The sequence below is a fragment of the Hippocampus guttulatus genome, chromosome 5, assembly GCF_054856545.1.
Source record: "Hippocampus guttulatus isolate MCC_2025c chromosome 5, RoL_Hgut_1.0, whole genome shotgun sequence".
Classification (NCBI taxonomy): Eukaryota; Metazoa; Chordata; class Actinopteri; order Syngnathiformes; family Syngnathidae; genus Hippocampus; species Hippocampus guttulatus.
Window position 1 is genome coordinate 9,257,885 of NC_141265.1, and position 17,290 is coordinate 9,275,174.

Here is a 17,290-nt window from a genome sequence, read left to right on the forward strand (position 1 = left end):
CAAATACCTGGAAAGGAAATGTACGTAGCCTACGTTTCATTTAATATCAGGTTAGTATTGCATCTTTTGGCATGTCGAGCGTGGACCGTGGGAAATTACATTGATCCAACCGAATGTAAAAATGTCTATAAAAATGGAAAAGTTTAAATACTGGCCTCGTGTTTATGCACGAGTATAATCTATCCGTTTTGCCCGTAAAATAGATTGAAGGGGCATGTTGAATCGGGTTAAAGGCTGCAAGTCACGGCGGGGTCAAGTTACACACACTCACGCATCCAAGTCAGGTTGGGTCTTTGCAGGAACTTTTTTAAAACCTATCCCCGCCCCTGTTCGGAGCGTCAGAGCACAAGCTCTCCAGGGTGTCGCGCAAGTCAGCCTCTCCACACTTCGCTCCAAACTTTTGGCACGCATGTGCGCCTCCGGACCTATTTTACATCGCATTTAGATGCATTTTCGATCCAGGTTTATTGCCGATTTAAAATAGTCACAATCCTGCTCCTTCATACGTCTTTTAGAACTTTGAACACGTTTCCCTGCTGATTCGTCTCATTCCAGCAGACGGATGCAGTCGAATTAAAAAAAAAAGGATGAAGGGTGTCTTGATAACGTGCCTAGTCCTGGTGCTATGTAGCAGCGTGCAAAGGCTCCGGGCATCCCCCGCTTTGGAGGAGGGCAGCGGGTCGGATGGGAGCGCCTCGACCCTGGCCTTTGTGTTTGATGTGACCGGCTCCATGTACGACGACCTCAAACAGGTGATCGATGGCGCCTCGCGGATCCTGGAGAAGACCCTCAACCGAAGGACCAGACCCATCAAAAACTTTGTGCTGGTTCCGTTCCACGATCCAGGTATTGTTGTCATTTTCGTGAAAGATTTATTAGATTTGATTTGTGTGCATAAATACTCAAAATGTAGTCGACGTACCCTGTTTTTTTGTCTTACGTTTTTTTGTGGTACAATACATCAGAAAACAGCAAGTCAAACTGATGGACAAATTTGGCAAGTGCAAATACAAAAGGTTATGATAGCTGTGTAATATGTGGTTGTATTTGGGTTATGAGTAAGGGTGGTATTTTATCTCATGTGGCTAGAAGTAACCAAATATTCGAAACAGTCTTCATTATGATCCTGGCATAAAGTACTGCAAACCACAACAAGCATTCTTAATCACCTCGGACAGTGCCAGCTAAAACTTCCACGTTATTGCAAAATTAGGATTTTATTTATAACATTCAGATTGTTGTTTTTGTTTGTTTGTTTGTTTTCGTCGAGGGATTTGGGGGGGATACAGATCTTGGATTAAATCTAATTGGATCACATATATTAATAATTTGGTTTTTCTTGACACAGCTGTAAATAACAACTCGCTGTTACGCGTCTTCAAACGTTACTTTTTGTATGTCGCGTTGGTAACAGACATGTTAAATTGTCAAATTGAACCAATAGTTGGACCAGGTAATGCTGAAGCTTGAAAATCAGAGTACCGTACTCAAATGGGGGAGGGTGTATGGCCCCTGATGAGAAGCATATGCTGTCTGCCTGTGTGTAATTACCCCAATCACTCTCCCCAGCCCGCCCTCTCCACCATCCTCTAGTAAAAAAAAAAAAAACCTCTCAGCCCCCTAGTAAAGGCAGCCTGAGGTGGTGATGTTGGTGGTTGGGCGGAATGTACTGGTGGTTTGCCTTAACATCACTCATTTTGTCTCGGTTACACTATGTGGTCTACCTGTGAGGACCTTGTAAATGTTCCTGATTGCTTTGTGTCAGAAGCTGTGGTGGCTGACAAAAAGGCGTGATGGTGCTGTTCGGACATTATGGACACTCATGTGGAGCACAGAACATACTGTTGAGAAAATAAATGAGATTGGTGAAGTAGATTCATCAGATTGATCCACCACTGCTGTATCGTCACTCTAAGATACTTGGGGCCCGATTTACAAAAGGTCTGTGCCTGCAAAAAATGCACACAAACGGATGTGGAAGCTGAACAACTCACCAGACGCACCCAGTCTACCAAATGTTTGCTAAATACTGGATCTAGGCAGGTGCAAACCAGCACTGCTTTGTGTAAGAGGAATTGTGTGTGTGTGTGTGGGGGGGGGGGGGCTATTTTCTGCACATGTTAACATTCTTAAATGGCCAGAAACAAAATCTTTGGAGCTTCTGAATGAACAAGGGTCAGACTTGGAGCCAGTCGCAAGATGGAGTCATGCCATAGCCATCTGCAGCTATCTGAGCCATTTCAGCGGACTGCGACAATTGGTGCTGGCTTCTCCCAGAGCATTTTTTGTATGTTATGTCCCTTAACACAATTTTACAAAAGCTGAGTAGGTAAATCCAACCGCCACAGACTTGGGGCGAATTAAAGCAAACAAAACATAGCTTTATGGGGTGCTGGGTTCCCCCAAAATGTCAGCGCAATCGATTTCCTTTCTCGTTTCTCACGTTCATTTGCTTCTTTGAATAACACTCTATTTGTAATCTTAGTAGAGAGATAGAGTAGCCAAAAATTGAAGTCAAGTAGAAGTAATGTTACTTTTAAAAAATATGACACGAGCAAAAGTAAAAAGTAGCCCTTCAAATAATTACAATACTTGACGGTGTGAGTAAATAACTACTCGATGAAAAAAAACCCGACTCAATTACCGAGTATTTTATGAGTAACATATTATTATTTATTTTTTTATCAGAGCATGAATGTCAAATAGGCAAGTCAGTTTTATTTATACAGCACGTTTCATGCCGACCGACCTACTTACTTTAATCCATTTGAACAAGAATTCGTCATTTTGAGACGAGAAACGATCATGCTATAAGAGCTGTCTACCTGTAATACACTTGTGAGACACACTAAATTAATTATATTATTTAGGGACCAATCCGCTATTATTTTTTCCTCTCAAAAGACTCATTTTAATTCCATCGTGACTGATTGCCCATAGCATAAAAACAAGGTCTGTCAAGGCAGGCTTGGCTGAGCCTTCAAGGAACCCTGTCAAACAACTTTGGGATGAATAATAACAGTGATTCCTCAAGAGTCAAATAATGTGAAGCTGCCAAAGGGAGAACAACTCCCCTTTTCCTCCAAAACATTGGTCCAGCGTGTATCTATCTATGTTGGCCTTGATGATCTTTTCGTCCTTGCAGATATCGGTCCAGTGTCCATCACAACTGACCCTAAAAAGTTCCAGCAGGATCTTCAAGAGCTGTTTGTTCAGGTGGGAAGAGAACACATGCAGCGATTATTGCACCGTTGATATAACACAATATTATCTCAGGCTTTATGTAAGTGGATGTGTACTCTGTTGGTATAGGGTCAGTAAAATGCAGTGCAAACAGTAGTTTGATCCCTGAAAAGCTGAAGCTGGGTAACTCAGGAATGTCAATTTCAAGGGGGAATCTTCTGTAATTTGTAATTTGGATAGAAACCAAGATCTGCTATGCTCGCCACTTTTAGCTACTCGTCATAGGATGCTAAGTGTGGCGGACGAGTTAGAATCTTTGCACACTGATTCATCTTTTTAAATTTGCATTGATGATGTCCTGACTTGAAGTTGTATAGAACAACTCTGAATAAGTAATCTCCTCCAGTAGTATTTGAGAAAACACATTATTCTAGCTGTAACTTCCACAGGGTGGAGGTGACTGCCCTGAGATGAGTGTTGGAGCCATTAAGAAAGCCTTGGAAGTTTCTCTTCCTGGTTCCTTCATTTATGTCTTCACCGACGCTAGAGCAAAAGACTACCGCCTGAAAAGGGATGTTCTTCAGCTGGTGCAACTCCGTCAATCTCAGGTAAATAATAACAACCTTACATGATTATGATATGACCAATTCTGTATCTCAAAGTTTAGTTGGTGTTATTGTATGATCAACAAAGCACAAACAAAAATTGATTTAGTGTGTGAGCTTCTGGGCACAACTGAAACAAGTTCAGAGAATGTGTATAGCATCTAAATCACGGATGGGTGCACAGACAATAAGTCCAAGGTTGTCAAACTCTTGAGACAAGAACAAGGTCAACAAGAATGTGGTCAGAAACGCAAAAACAATTGAAAAGTGCCCCTTTTCCAAAGCACGGTGTCCGACTTGGCTGGACACGGTTTTACCAGCCATTGCTGCTCCCTTTTGCATTGGCAAAAGTTGATACCACGCTTTCTAGGACCAGCCAGGTTTCTAAGCATGTTGAGACAATATCATATTGCCAACACAAACCTCTGCCGGCGGCCGATCGGTCGAACACATTCGACATTACTGACTCCTTGCATTGTTTGAGGATACACAGACCGAAATGCAAATATAGACAACCATGCTGACAGTAGCGAACCCCATTAGGGTATCTGAGCCCTGGGCCTCCTCTTGAAGGCAGTTTGTCTCCCTTTCATAGCCATAAGCCAAATAAAAACTGAAGACACTTGTTCTCTTTGTTCATTGGTCTCATTCTGGTATTGGTATTAATATGAGTTGGGGGTTTCAAGAAAGAACATGTCATTAAATTTAAGAGAATTGAATGACTTAAAAGAAAACATAAGTTTCAAAACTGTGCAAATAGTAGCTGTTATTTCTCTTGTCTCGTCGCCAGGTGGTTTTTGTGCTGACTGGAGACTGTGGTGACCGCTCTCAGCCTGGCTACAAGGCCTACGAGGAGATTGCGGCCACATCCTCAGGGCAGATCTTTCATCTGGACAAGCAGCAGGTCAATGAGGTGAGAGCATGGCGCAGAAGCCTTCAATGTCAGTCCATTTACAGAAGGGATTTTACTTGGATAGTCAACATCAATGCGCCCTGCCAGGGGCAGGAGCGAAACTTTTGGGGTGCTTTGGCTCGAATCTAATTGGTCAAGCATAAAGAACAATGCAGTTAGTGATTTAACAAATCAGCAGTCCTTAATAATAAAATAATTTTGGTGAAATGACCTTTGAAAAATTTGAAGAGCATTAAGATTTGAGTGTGCTATCAACAAACATACGTTTGGTGAATCCACATATTCATTGCATTTACAATTCAAAATTTGCTGTTTTAATGATATGGTCTATTGTATGTTGTCAATGTTATCCATTGTTTTGTCAGTCATTGCTGACTCTGCTGCCCATATCAATATAACCACTGAAAGACATCGGGATTTGGTGCCCCAAGAAAAATGACCCTGACTTATCTCATTGACTGGCAAAGGTTAGCGAGTGTGGCTATAATTAGCGAATGTTGTTGTTGTTTTCTTTTGGTCATGTTTCATTCAATGTTGGAAACAGTTGCGGACGTTCGCCAGACATTTCCAAACACTTTTAATGGTCATACACAGTTTTTCTTGTCACCATTATTTTCGCTCAAAATTTTGACAGCATGTAATTTTCATTCCACTCCATTATTATGTGCACCTTTGAGTGGATATCTTAAGTAAAAGCTCTAGAAATACACAGATGTTGTGATTGTAAGGGCATCAAATGTGAAGAAATCCGAGCGCTATTAATACTTTTTCAAGGCACCGTACTGTATGGTTAGAGTCTGTACTTGTAACACTCTCGCAATGTTGATCAGTGGCCCCCCATGTGGGGATCAGTCAGGGAGGGGGTTGGGTGATTTATCAAGTGCTAAAACAGCAAACTTGAATCCCCTGCGTATTTTTATAAATAAGCATTGTTCAATACCAGTGAAGCCACTTTTTTATGTTATATATAAAAGCAGCATCTTCTTGAACTGTGTCAACATAAGACACCACCGAACAAATATATTATGCATGAAAATATATAACTCAGCATAATGCTAATTCAAGAGTCGCTTGCCGCATATTGTACAGAGCTGGCTTCGAGCGTGGGCTGTTTTTCTTTTCTCATTTTGCTAGCTTGTGGGTTTAATATTAGTGTTATTTGACCGACACAATTACCGTCGCATCTTGATATCTGGACGCGGTGGGTGGGGGCCGCTGATTTTTATCATCGTGTAGGAGCAACCATATGTTGAAGTTCCTAAAGTTAAAATTTCCATCATCCAGTTTTTGTGTGGGTTTTGGATCATTTAAGCATAACAGAATTTTTGTTTTATTTGAGACTAGATTGGCTATAGAACATTTCAACTTGTGATGGACTCACTGTAAATTGTCTTCCTCAGATGTAAAGTTGTTGACAGTGAAGTTGTTCTACAGAGGGCTAATGAGAAAACATAATACCAGGAGATGTTGTTGAGCCTAGACTGCATCCATTGCGTTGCAAGGATTGTACTGCTGAGTCTAAGAGTTCCCCGCTGATACATTGTAATAAAATGATTGCCATGGATGAAGTCACGCTTACTTCCTAGGCGGACGTAAAAGAAGCCCGTCTTTCCTTTCCAAGCGATACCGGTATCCTGCCTGCCAACAGAGCACTGGGCTTGGCAGTGCGGAACCCGTACCAACAGCTCTGTGATCTGGTGGCCTACTGTGACCTCAAACTTGTTAGTTTGTGTGTGAGGGTGGGTACGGTAGATGTTAGTGGGGGCGAGAGGTAGGTCTGTTTTCCGTCAAGTTATGTATGCATGTGACCAAACATACAGGCCTCAATAACCCAGCCCAAAGGAGGAGTTCCTCTACTGTCTTGTCAGTTTTGCATTTGTGCTGTTTTGTTTTATTGTACCGAACAGAAAACTAAGTTCACTTGAGCGATCACACCTGAACACCGTGTGGCTTTTGTTGGTACTAGCATCTTGACATGTTCTAATTCCATGTAAACATCTGTACACTTGAAATATCATGACATCTTGTTCACAGATCTTGAGTAGCATGCATTTAGTCAATTAATGCAAATTGTTTAGGCCTCTAACTCAGTGGTCACCAACTACTGTAAAATGTTGAATTCCTTCAACAGTGTGGGCTGGTGTAGTGGTACACGCGCCTGACTTGTGTGCGGGCATCGTGGGGTCAGTTCCCACTGAGTGACGGTGTGAATGTGGGCGTGTACGGTTGTTCGTCCCTATATGTGCACTGTGATCGACGAGTTCAGGGGTCATTCCGCCTTTAGCCCGAGTTTAGCTGGGATAGGCTCCAGCTATTCTCGCGACCCTCTTCTGGATAAGCGGTGTTGAAAATGGATGGATGGAATAGTGGGGGCTGACGCGGCCTTGTCCAAACCTCTGTACCGGGCCATGCCCCGGTGGTTGTGGACCACTGTTTTAGCCGTTCTCCTCCGCTAATATACCTGAATCAAGTGATCAGCTGATCAGCAAGCTCTGCAGAAGGCTGCTAATGATCCTAATCATTTGAATAAGGTGTGTTGGAAGTGGGAACATTTAAAACATGTAGGATAGGGGCCCGCAAGGACCCTAGTTGGTTACCTCATCAACTAGAGTTATGGGAGCACATCTCACCTCAATACCCAAAACAGGCTTTTAATAAAATGTGGCCAAATTTAATATTATGTAAAGGGTCTCAGTCTATGGTCTCCATGGAGAAAGAGTGTTGAGCATTCTTATATTACTCCTTAATCCCAGGATATGATCTGTCATGGTTTTCCTCCATCGAACAGCTGCCCGATGGGGCTTGTGTTGGCTTCTCACAGCAGCTCATTGTCAGCTCTACATTTTACATTCTTTACGGTACTACAGTTTGACCACTCATTAATAATAACTTGCAGCGCAGCATAACCCATGAAATTACAGTCCAGCTAGGATCATGTTGTAGTTCACTTCAAACTGCTGAAATTGTCAGTGGTAGCCCTAGCCATTGGTCAGAAATAACGGTTCTACGCAATAATCCGTTTTTGTGTTGAAGAAGTTGATAAAATCACTCTAATGGTTTTCTCATTAAGTTGACGCAGAGGTATTCAAGCATCTCTAATCGTTATATTTATCCTCGGGTCATTTTTCTGAGTGTGCAAAACAAAGGCCGCCTCAGTGAAAAACAGGTGGACTCACATAAAAGGTCTTGGCAGGTGTGTTAGCAGCTCAATTAGTCGTCTCAGGGGTCCATCTGGGACTGATTTGCCCTCATAAGATTGAAGTGGGACAGCTTCTTGCAAATTCTCATGAGTGTGGCTTGTAGACCCAGACGAGAACAAAACTGACCCTTGCCCAACAAGGGGTCTGAAGTCAAGCTGTCCTCGTTGAACAGCTGCACCACCAAATTGTACTACTGGCAACTCAGAATTCCTCAAACGGGGTCAGCTCATGTACCTGGTCAATGAAATTCAATAGAGTCCCAACAGTTAATTTAGCCCATCCGTCATGCTTCTATGAATAGCAAATGGAGTCTTTGTGAGAGCCCTGCAAAATTGTTCAACTGAGACATCTTAGATGATGTTTCAAAGGACTTTTGATCCTCTGCATTCCGCAAGCTGCAACGGGGCGTATCTGCAGAGCTCAGCATGCTTGAGATGAGCACTGTTGCATGGACGCTCATCCTCCCATGTGTGCCCTCTACTTGTTTTTATCTGTGATGTGAGGGCGGTGCTGATGCACACTCCTCTTGTGCTCTTTTGTGGAGGCAATAGACACCATTCAGGGCCAGATGTGGGTCACCTCTTAGCAGTTTCCTGCTCCGCAGGTGATGACTGCACATATGGCACGCATTACAGCTGTTTGCAGTTGTAAAACATCGAGAGGAACCAGCAGCTGTCAGCAATAGGTAGACCTCATGGACATAATCATGTACTCCTAATGATTATCTTAGCAAAGGTTTTCTTGATTTGGGTTTTCTATAAATGTCTACAAATGTGTTGCATTTGGCTCCTTGTCAAAGGGCCCACTACAGGTTTCTTTCCTTACAGTTGCAGCGTAACTGTGATGCCTCACTATACAAGGTCAAAACAAGTACTACACAGCAGTTGCTGGTTAAGCATTTGGAAGTTGGAGGACAGTGGGTCCATTGTGGCAATTGCAATGAAACTGTGATATGTCAAGTGTTTTTTTTTTTTTTTTTTTTGCTATTCCTGTTTTCATTTATCATACAACAAAAGGGAACTGTAGTAAAGCACCTGTCCAAACTGTAACTCGATAGTGTAAGATGTTTTTCTGGGGAACGACAAGGCGGTTATTAGCATCTGGGATGACTGATTTTGAATGAAATTGATCCATCACACATTGTTTTAGACCTTTTTGAATCAACTTGGAAAAAATTAGAATTAACATATAATAATAATATTCAGCAGACGATTCGGAAATGCCTACCTATAACTGACCGAGTAAAAAGAGTTGGCTTTGTGAAACTCTTCGACAACTACTTTCTATGCCGATGTACAAGCATCACGAATCATAAAAGCTGTCGTGCAGAAGACACTCTCACGGGACAGTTGAGATGTTTAAAACAAAAAAACATCAGAGAAGTACAATTGTGATGATGAAGAAGAAAAAGTCCAAAGATAGAGAGCAGACCGCTGCTTGGGCAGGGAACAGACTGTCTGGGAAAGGTCATGATCGCGTCCTTCCTGCTTTTATCCTATTGAGAGCGGAACCTTCACAGATAATGTTTGACAGAACCCAGCTTCATTTCATGTCCCTGCATGAAATGTCATATTCTTACTGAGTTTTTCTAACACTTGCTAGGTATTGAAGTGGGTCGAGGAAACTATTCAGGCGATGAAGGTCCATCTACTGTCCTCAAACCACGACAGTGCCCAGGAGAACCTTTGGGAAGTGCCCTTTGACCCCAGCCTCCGTGAGGTCACTGTGTCACTCAGCGGGCCCTCTCCGCAAATTGAGCTCAGAGATCCCCTTGGTATACATCGTAGCAGTTCAAGCCCAATGAACAGTGCTGAGTGTGTCGCCAAACATCGAATAGCTAAAATTGTATTTTCTACTCTCTGTAGGCCATGTAGTAGGTGTTGAGCAGGGTCTTAAAGAGCTTCTGAACATTCCTAACTCTGCTCGTGTTGTCAACTTGAAGTTTCCCACGCCTGGAGCATGGAACCTGAAGGTACCACTTTTAGAATCATTTATTACTTTTGCGCTACATCTTATGACAATAGGCTCATCGTTTTTGCTTTCATTCTAAAGGTTAGTTGCAGTGGTCGTCATACCCTGAGGGTCACAGGAGTCAGCAATCTGGATTTCCGTGCTGGCTTTTCAAGTGTTCCTGTTAAAGAGTTCAACCATACTAGGGAGAGACCAATAAAAGGTGCTGCTAGTGGTTTTGTTAGCTATTCATCTGTTGAAAAACGCTCGGGAAATGACGAAATGATGGATTTGCGTACCTTTCACAGGACTGCCAGCGTATGTTTTGCTAAAATGCACAGGCCTGAAACCACCAGGTCACCTGAGTCATGTCGAGCTTATGTCTGGCTCGGGACGTTCCCTGCGCACCATCCAGGTGCCTCTGCCCTCTGACCTTGGGCAACTAGGGCTGTGGAGTGTCCCAGAGATACGAACCCCTTCCCAGAGTTTCTTCATCAAGGCAACAGGCAGAGACGAGGAGGGCTATCGCTTCCAGCGACTGTCGAGTGTTTCGTACACCAACATAGTTCCATGTAAGACTCTACCTTCCTTCACACATGTCTCCTTGGCTATGCTGCTAAGGTTCTAACACCTCATAAATCTCCCGTGTGGCTTTTCACCTTTGTTTCCTCCCTTGTGTAGCTCCCCCAGCTGTGAACATGCCTGATGCGGTGAAGGGTATCTACATGCAGCCTGCTATGATTCACTGTTCAGTGGAGAGCGATATACCTTACAGGCTAAGATTTGCAAGAAGTGGAAGAACTCTGGGGGCGGAGAAATTCTTCAAGTAATTTTTCTTTCATAACTTTGGAGAATTTGTGAAATTATCACTTCAGATGTTTCTGCGGTTCTAATAAGAGAATTATCTCCACCACACATATTCTTGGCAGTGAGCAGTTTTGGAATTGGTTCGCATTATTGGCTCATATGTCACAGGGAACGAGATCATAGAGTGTGTACTCGCTTGTCTTGATCAATTCATAATATGTCCATGTGTCTCGTTCAATGCTCTGGTTTGAATTACCTGAGATTTACTTGCGGTGAAAATTCCAGTATGTGCCTGAGATTCTAACGGAATATGACATGAAATATGACCTTGTTGCTACTGTCATGCTCAGTTACTGAACCAAGCTTCTCTTTGGATCAGGAAATCTGCCACTGCATCATGGGAGATTGAGCATGCTTCAGCAGAGGATGAGGGCTTCTATGAGTGCATAGCACAGAGTGGTGCAGGACAAGGACATGCCTTAACCCAGCTGACTGTTACAGGTACTGCAAAATGCTTACGACAAAGCTGTTACCACAGTCGTGGGTAGAGTTCCGTTTGGCTAATCACGGTTTGTAACATTAAACCCTGGTTTAACAACAAATAGTGGGACATAGATTGATCACTTCATCAAATAAGGGACATGATGCAGTACAGTGATGCTTGGAAGTTGACCTTTCTATTGAAAATAGTGTGTGTTAAGTTCCTGTGCAAATGTGGTAGACAGACCTCTTGCAGTTTTGTGACATTAAGCGAGATGAGATTGACTCTTATGTTTAAGCATTTTAGACTGTCTCATGTGCAGTCTATCTCGGTTGTCCTCGGCTCTCGACAAATACAGTAGGTACTTAGTTTCCAGACATGTCATGCCACATTATACTCAATGTCACACGCAAAAAACATTTCAGTTTCACTTTGAAAAGTTTGGCTTATTCGTTGCCTGCATACCTAACATAATTTTCACAAAGGCTATTCCGGGGTGTTCCAAATAAGACTGGCCATCAATCAAACCAATTCACACAACTGTATTGTTTCTTTCTAAATTTAATGTCTTGGTGACAAATAACTCAACTTTAACATTTAGAAACACAAAATTAGCTACTATAACATAAAATGAAAATATAGTTCAATTAATATACTGTATATCTTTAGGGATGTGTGCGTCAACTTGCGGGGTAACAAGCATCTTGAGGGGTGGGCATATGGTCCCCCCTATGGCTCACATGTGGGAACAGGTCTGGGGGCAGACCTCCTTTTTCTATTTTAACAAGTGGCTAATGTCTATAACACGTAGTCAACAACTAATTTTAATGCACGGTAATATCGCTTTGTCTCCCTAATAGTATTTTTAACACCGATTTGAATGAATACACAATAAAGGTTTGTGCAATACGGATTTTACAATGCATTGTAATTTATATCCATGACATTTCAGAAAAAAAATCAACCTGTTGGGGAACCTAATCAATTGTTCATAAATATTACTAAATGTACGGCAATACAGTATTACTTGTTATATTATTATTATGATATTATTATTAGGAAAACCTGATGTGACAAAAGGGCATATTCTGAATCAGAGCAGACGCCATTCAACGATGCTGAAGAAATTTTACATTCAGCGATTGTGCAAAAAGAAAGAATAATTTAAGAATGCAATCGAGGACAATTTAAAAATTCAAGTTGGATGATTTTTTTTTTAGGGTCCTCAAAATATGTTAGACATGTCCATGCTTTGAGAGAAGGATGTCTGATCACCCTATCCGATGGAAGGGTGGTACTGTGATCTGTATTCTGGCATCCTTCACGTCCTTTGAAAAAGCAAGCAAATCTGTCATCCTGTGTCCTGTACTGTAGCGATTTATTGAAACAAATAAACCTATCCGGAGTTTCTCAGTTATCGCGCAAACACACTGAAGTCAAGTTTTGAAATCACTTCCCACACATTTCTTTTTTGCATGTTGCACTGGTATCATTTTTTTTTTCATTTCTTGTTCCAAGCTCTTATATTTTGGTCTTTTTTTTCTCGATAAAACAGAGCCTCCGCCTGTACTCAAGCCAGCAGTCAATGTGACTTCCTTAGTCGGAAGTGTGGCTGTATTGACCTGTAAGGTAGAGGGCACCATGCGCTACAACCTGACCTGGCATCGAGCAGGCCGCGCCATCCGTGCTCGTTCGGGGAGGGTGAGGCTGCTGTCTAACTCATCCCTGCAGATTAGCAGCGTGCAGCTTCAGGATGCTGGAGCTTACTACTGTGTAGCCTCAAATGCCCACGGAGACAGCAGAACCACTGTATGGCTCTTCGTCCCAGGTACGGTACGATCACACTCCAATGTGCATCTGTTTAAATATTTAGCCTCCTGGTTCCTGTCAGGACACCGTCATCTGGTTTCCATTACAGGTTGAGCCGTCCTACAGACGGATTTAGCCACAACCATGTCAAGAAATGTTTCTCATGATGCGCGTTAAAATTTGTGGTTTCTGTTGTGGCATGGCCTCTGACTTTTCTGATGAATTTCACAAACAGTGCTGCTATGCTGGATTCGTTAGTGATGTTTAATTTGCTAAATAATAAATGACACAGTGTCAACAAGGCCTCAACTAACTGTCAGTATTTTGGGGTTTTTTTTGTTTTGTTTTTGGCTCATTGGACTGCAGAGGGACCTTCTGTGGTACTTCACCCCCAGAGCCAGGTCTTTTCCCGAGGGGATGAAATCCGCCTTGTCTGCTCAGCATCCGGCTCTCCCCCTCCCCTGCTCTTTTGGAGCCATGGAAACACGTTCCTTGCTAATCGGCCGAGGTAAGAGGACTCTCAACCCACTCAACACCTCCGGCACAAAGGACTCATTACATTCCGCTGTTACTCCAAAAGAGTAACCACATCCTGTTGGAATCATTGTTCTGGTATAAAGATTGTTTTGCTAAGTACTGTTTACGTGCATGTTGAGACAAAAAAAACCATATCTTGATACACAAGAGAAACAAACTAATGTTCGTTTTTCTGTACATCTGCACATGTAATCAGTGTGAGACAGCGTCATGAATTCTGCCAATTACGTGATGCAGGTTGAATCTACACCAGCAAGGAGTTTTGACCATAACAGGGGCTATCCCGGAGGATGCTGGGAACTACACATGTCTGGCAAGCAATTTGGCTGGGACTGCCTCACAGTCTGTCTTGCTTACTTATGCAGGTATCCGTGTATGTCTTCTCTCCATTACTAAGAATACATTTCTCGGTGTATTTAGATTCAAATTATTCTTTTAATAATATTTCAAGTAGAGCATTGTAGATAGTGTGGCCCCATAAAATAATTCCCTTGTTTTACCCACATCTACTGTGTTAAATTTTAAGTTTCATTAATGGCTATCAGTTACAGTAGAAACAAAACAAAATCATCACAATGTCTGTAAGTTATTTTTAGCAGACATTAGCAGTGCGATTGCATGTGTATATATGTATATATATATATATATATATATATATATATATATGTGTATATGTTGATAATCCATCCATCCATTTTCGGAGAAAACCCACGCAGGCACAGGGAGAACCTGGAATCGAACCTGTACCTCTGCACTGCACCTCAATCACCGGGCTGTTTCTGTTGATAATAATATTCATGATTGTGAGCTTAGAACTGGTCTTCATCATGTCATGACAGTCTAGAACTGGGGTATAGAACGCCGGTTCCTCGAGAGCCATATCCAGCCTGTTTTAGATCTCTCCCAAGTCCAACACATCTGATTCAATTGATCACGATCATTCCAGGCTTCTGCAGATCTTGCTGATGAGCCGATCGTTTGAATCTGGTGTGTTGAAGTAGAGAGTGATCTACAACAGGCAGAATATGGCTCCAGAGGAACTGCAGTTTGCTTTCTCTGGTCTAGAACAAGGGTGTCAACTGAATTTTGTCACAGGCCCCATCATAATTTTGTTTTCCTTCCGAGGGCTGGTATGACTGTGAACCCAAATAAGTGTGTGATCGTCTCACATGACATCCATCCATCCATCCATCCATCCCTACATCCATTTTCTGAACTGCTTATTCTACACATTGTTGAATAACTAATGCTGAAATCAGATTCCAGTAAATAGTGCTTGTTCAAATATTATTACATGTATGTAAGAAGGGGATTGGTCACAAAAAATACCTGCAACATCTCAACATTTTTCTTTTTTTCTACATGAAACCAATTTGCAATTTTGGTGTTTTAGCAAAAAGCATCAAGTCGATAGACATTATTTGCTTTGGTGGGCCACATAAAATGATTTGGTGGGCTAGATTTGGCTCCGGGGCCTTGAGTTTGACATCAGTGGTGTAGAACTTTGGGTCAGGTTGTCAGTTCTGATTAGATCAGCAATCCTCAAATAATAAGCTTAAAGCAACATGCATGCAAAAAAGTCCTTGCCAAAGGACTTTCTGAAACTGACCGTTACGCTAAATGTCAATGCTATATAAATACGTCACATCAGTGATTCTCCAAGTGTGGTACTCGCACCATTGATTAGGGATCGACTGATTAAACGGGCAGGCTGATTTTCAACATTGTTTTTTTTAAAGTGTGAAGGCCAATAAGAGTTAACACATTTTAAAATGTGTTAACTTCAGGGGTTTCATTTACTTACATTTTCAGTTAACTTCATCGGGGATGCTGCTGCACCTTTTATTTTTGTTTGAAATTAAAACAAAGACAAGTAAAAGTTTAACATTCAGTTATTTACAGTGAAAAAGTACAGACTTGTTTGTGTTGCTGTTGACGCTTGGGGGCTCCTTAAAACTTTCTTTTAGAATTTAAAAACAAAAACCTTTTGTCTATTGTTGTTTAAAACAAAACAACCTTCAACAATTTTCGAATCTGACAAGTTGCTCAGTCAACATAAGCTTAATGACATTTCAACAAAGAGTTGGAGTTCGTATTTTTTTTACACCAATATTTTCCTTTAACTCAAAATGAATATCGTCTCTGTATTTCCGTTATTGGCCCCCATGATGACGAATAATTGATATCTGTATCAGCCCTGGCAAAAACATGTCGGTCTATCCCACTGGTAGTGCGCAAAACAATCATTGATTATTGATGCAACCCTATAGTTGCGTTGAGCAGATTGCTCATGAGGTCTGAAATTGTCATGAGGGTAACTACGTGGAATTTGTGATTGGATGTCTTTTCAAGAAAGAAGGTATTTATATACAATATCTTTTGATTGAATCATGATTTAAGTACACTTCCTTCAAAAAAAAAATAGAACCACTATTTGAGTAGAATGCAAACTGCATAATGTTACAATGTTTTGCATTCTGTACAATAAGATTAAATAACATTATGAATAAAACCTGCTTCATTTTTTTTATGAACACTTATGCCTACTGCCCTACTGTATTTTATTGTTGGTCATGATTGTGGTACTTGGAGAGCTAGCTTGGGGTTTTAATTTTTTTCTTTTTTGCGGAGATGGCACGAACTGCTTTGTTACATCATTTTAGTAGGTTTTACTTTTCCACTTTTGGCTCATGAATCGGACAAAAAAAAAAGATCCTTTGTAGAGCGTTGGAATCCTTCAGATATATAGTAAATGATGCACTTTTACCACATCTGAATCTTGCTGTTTTCCCTTAGAGGTGCCTATCATAACAGTGGAGCAGGAGCTCCTACTTGTAGCTGTCGGGGATGATGCTACTCTGCAGTGTCAAGCCAGTGGTACTCCCCTTCCTCTTGTCCATTGGTTTAAAGGTAACTCACAGTATAACCTGGTTTAGTACATTGAAAAGCAAAGGAAGAACTGGAGCTTGATTTTATTCTGGATTTCCAGGGAAACTTGAGGTGGGCTCCGCCCCCTTTGTTGAGCAGGATGTCCACCGCGGGACCCTGCATATTCGAAGGGTGCAGGATGTCGATGCTGGTCAATACAGCTGTGTGGCCAGCAGCCCTGCTGGGGCTTCCTCTGGTACAGTCAGTCTGCAGGTTGGAGGTAGGACCAGACTGCCCTCTAAGGCAAGGCAATGCAAGGAAAATGGATCTCTGACCACTTTTCGCACCACAGTGGGACCTTCGTTCTCTGATACACCGGTTGACATGGCGGCGAATGTAGGGGAAAACATCACCCTTCCCTGTGCCGCTCGAGGTTTCCCACAACCAACCGTGACTTGGTACACTCAAGATGGTAGACACATTCTCGCAAGGACAGACAACCACGGTAGAAAAATGCAGCTGGAGAATGGATTCCTTCTGATTCAGAGTGAGTTAACTTGATAATCGTAACACGTGAGTTGACTAAGATGTTCATCTCCCAGCATGACTGAGTGAGGCAGCACAGCCAAAGCCATGAATCTTTTCGTTTCGGTTTTTAAAATCCTAATGACAGCTCAGTCAAACCAATAAGAGCACTTGTTATTAACTTTGTTTTCCCATAATCCATAGCGTTTCTGCTTATCTCCGCGGTGCAGAGGGTGCTGTGTAGCTGTGTTGCTGTGTTCGAAACATCATTCATGTTCAAATTTACTTCAGGTGTCTGGCTGGATGATGAAGGGCTGTACACCTGTGAGGCCAAGAACCAGTTTGGAACCATCAAAGCTGAGGCCATAGTTACGGTCACTGGACTGGGTAGGCTTGTTTAGCATGTGATTTT

At 42.0% G+C, this 17,290-nt stretch overlaps 1 protein-coding gene across 1 annotated transcript in view; it reads left to right on the forward strand.

The window, feature by feature from the left end:
- Nucleotides 1–554: 554 nt before the first annotated feature.
- Nucleotides 555–17,290, forward strand: part of hmcn2 (hemicentin 2) — a 51,318-nt gene continuing 34,582 nt past the window's right edge. The window contains exons 1-17 of the mRNA XM_086111886.1: nt 555–846; nt 3,146–3,216; nt 3,633–3,791; nt 4,579–4,701; nt 9,504–9,675; nt 9,767–9,873; nt 9,954–10,074; nt 10,160–10,423; nt 10,533–10,677; nt 11,038–11,159; nt 12,695–12,967; nt 13,315–13,456; nt 13,723–13,850; nt 16,282–16,395; nt 16,475–16,633; nt 16,706–16,900; nt 17,170–17,265. Of these exons, the coding sequence (XP_085968012.1) occupies nt 588–846; nt 3,146–3,216; nt 3,633–3,791; nt 4,579–4,701; nt 9,504–9,675; nt 9,767–9,873; nt 9,954–10,074; nt 10,160–10,423; nt 10,533–10,677; nt 11,038–11,159; nt 12,695–12,967; nt 13,315–13,456; nt 13,723–13,850; nt 16,282–16,395; nt 16,475–16,633; nt 16,706–16,900; nt 17,170–17,265 (2,650 nt within the window). The 5' untranslated portion in view covers nt 555–587. The remainder of the gene's footprint in view (nt 847–3,145; nt 3,217–3,632; nt 3,792–4,578; nt 4,702–9,503; nt 9,676–9,766; nt 9,874–9,953; nt 10,075–10,159; nt 10,424–10,532; nt 10,678–11,037; nt 11,160–12,694; nt 12,968–13,314; nt 13,457–13,722; nt 13,851–16,281; nt 16,396–16,474; nt 16,634–16,705; nt 16,901–17,169; nt 17,266–17,290) is intronic.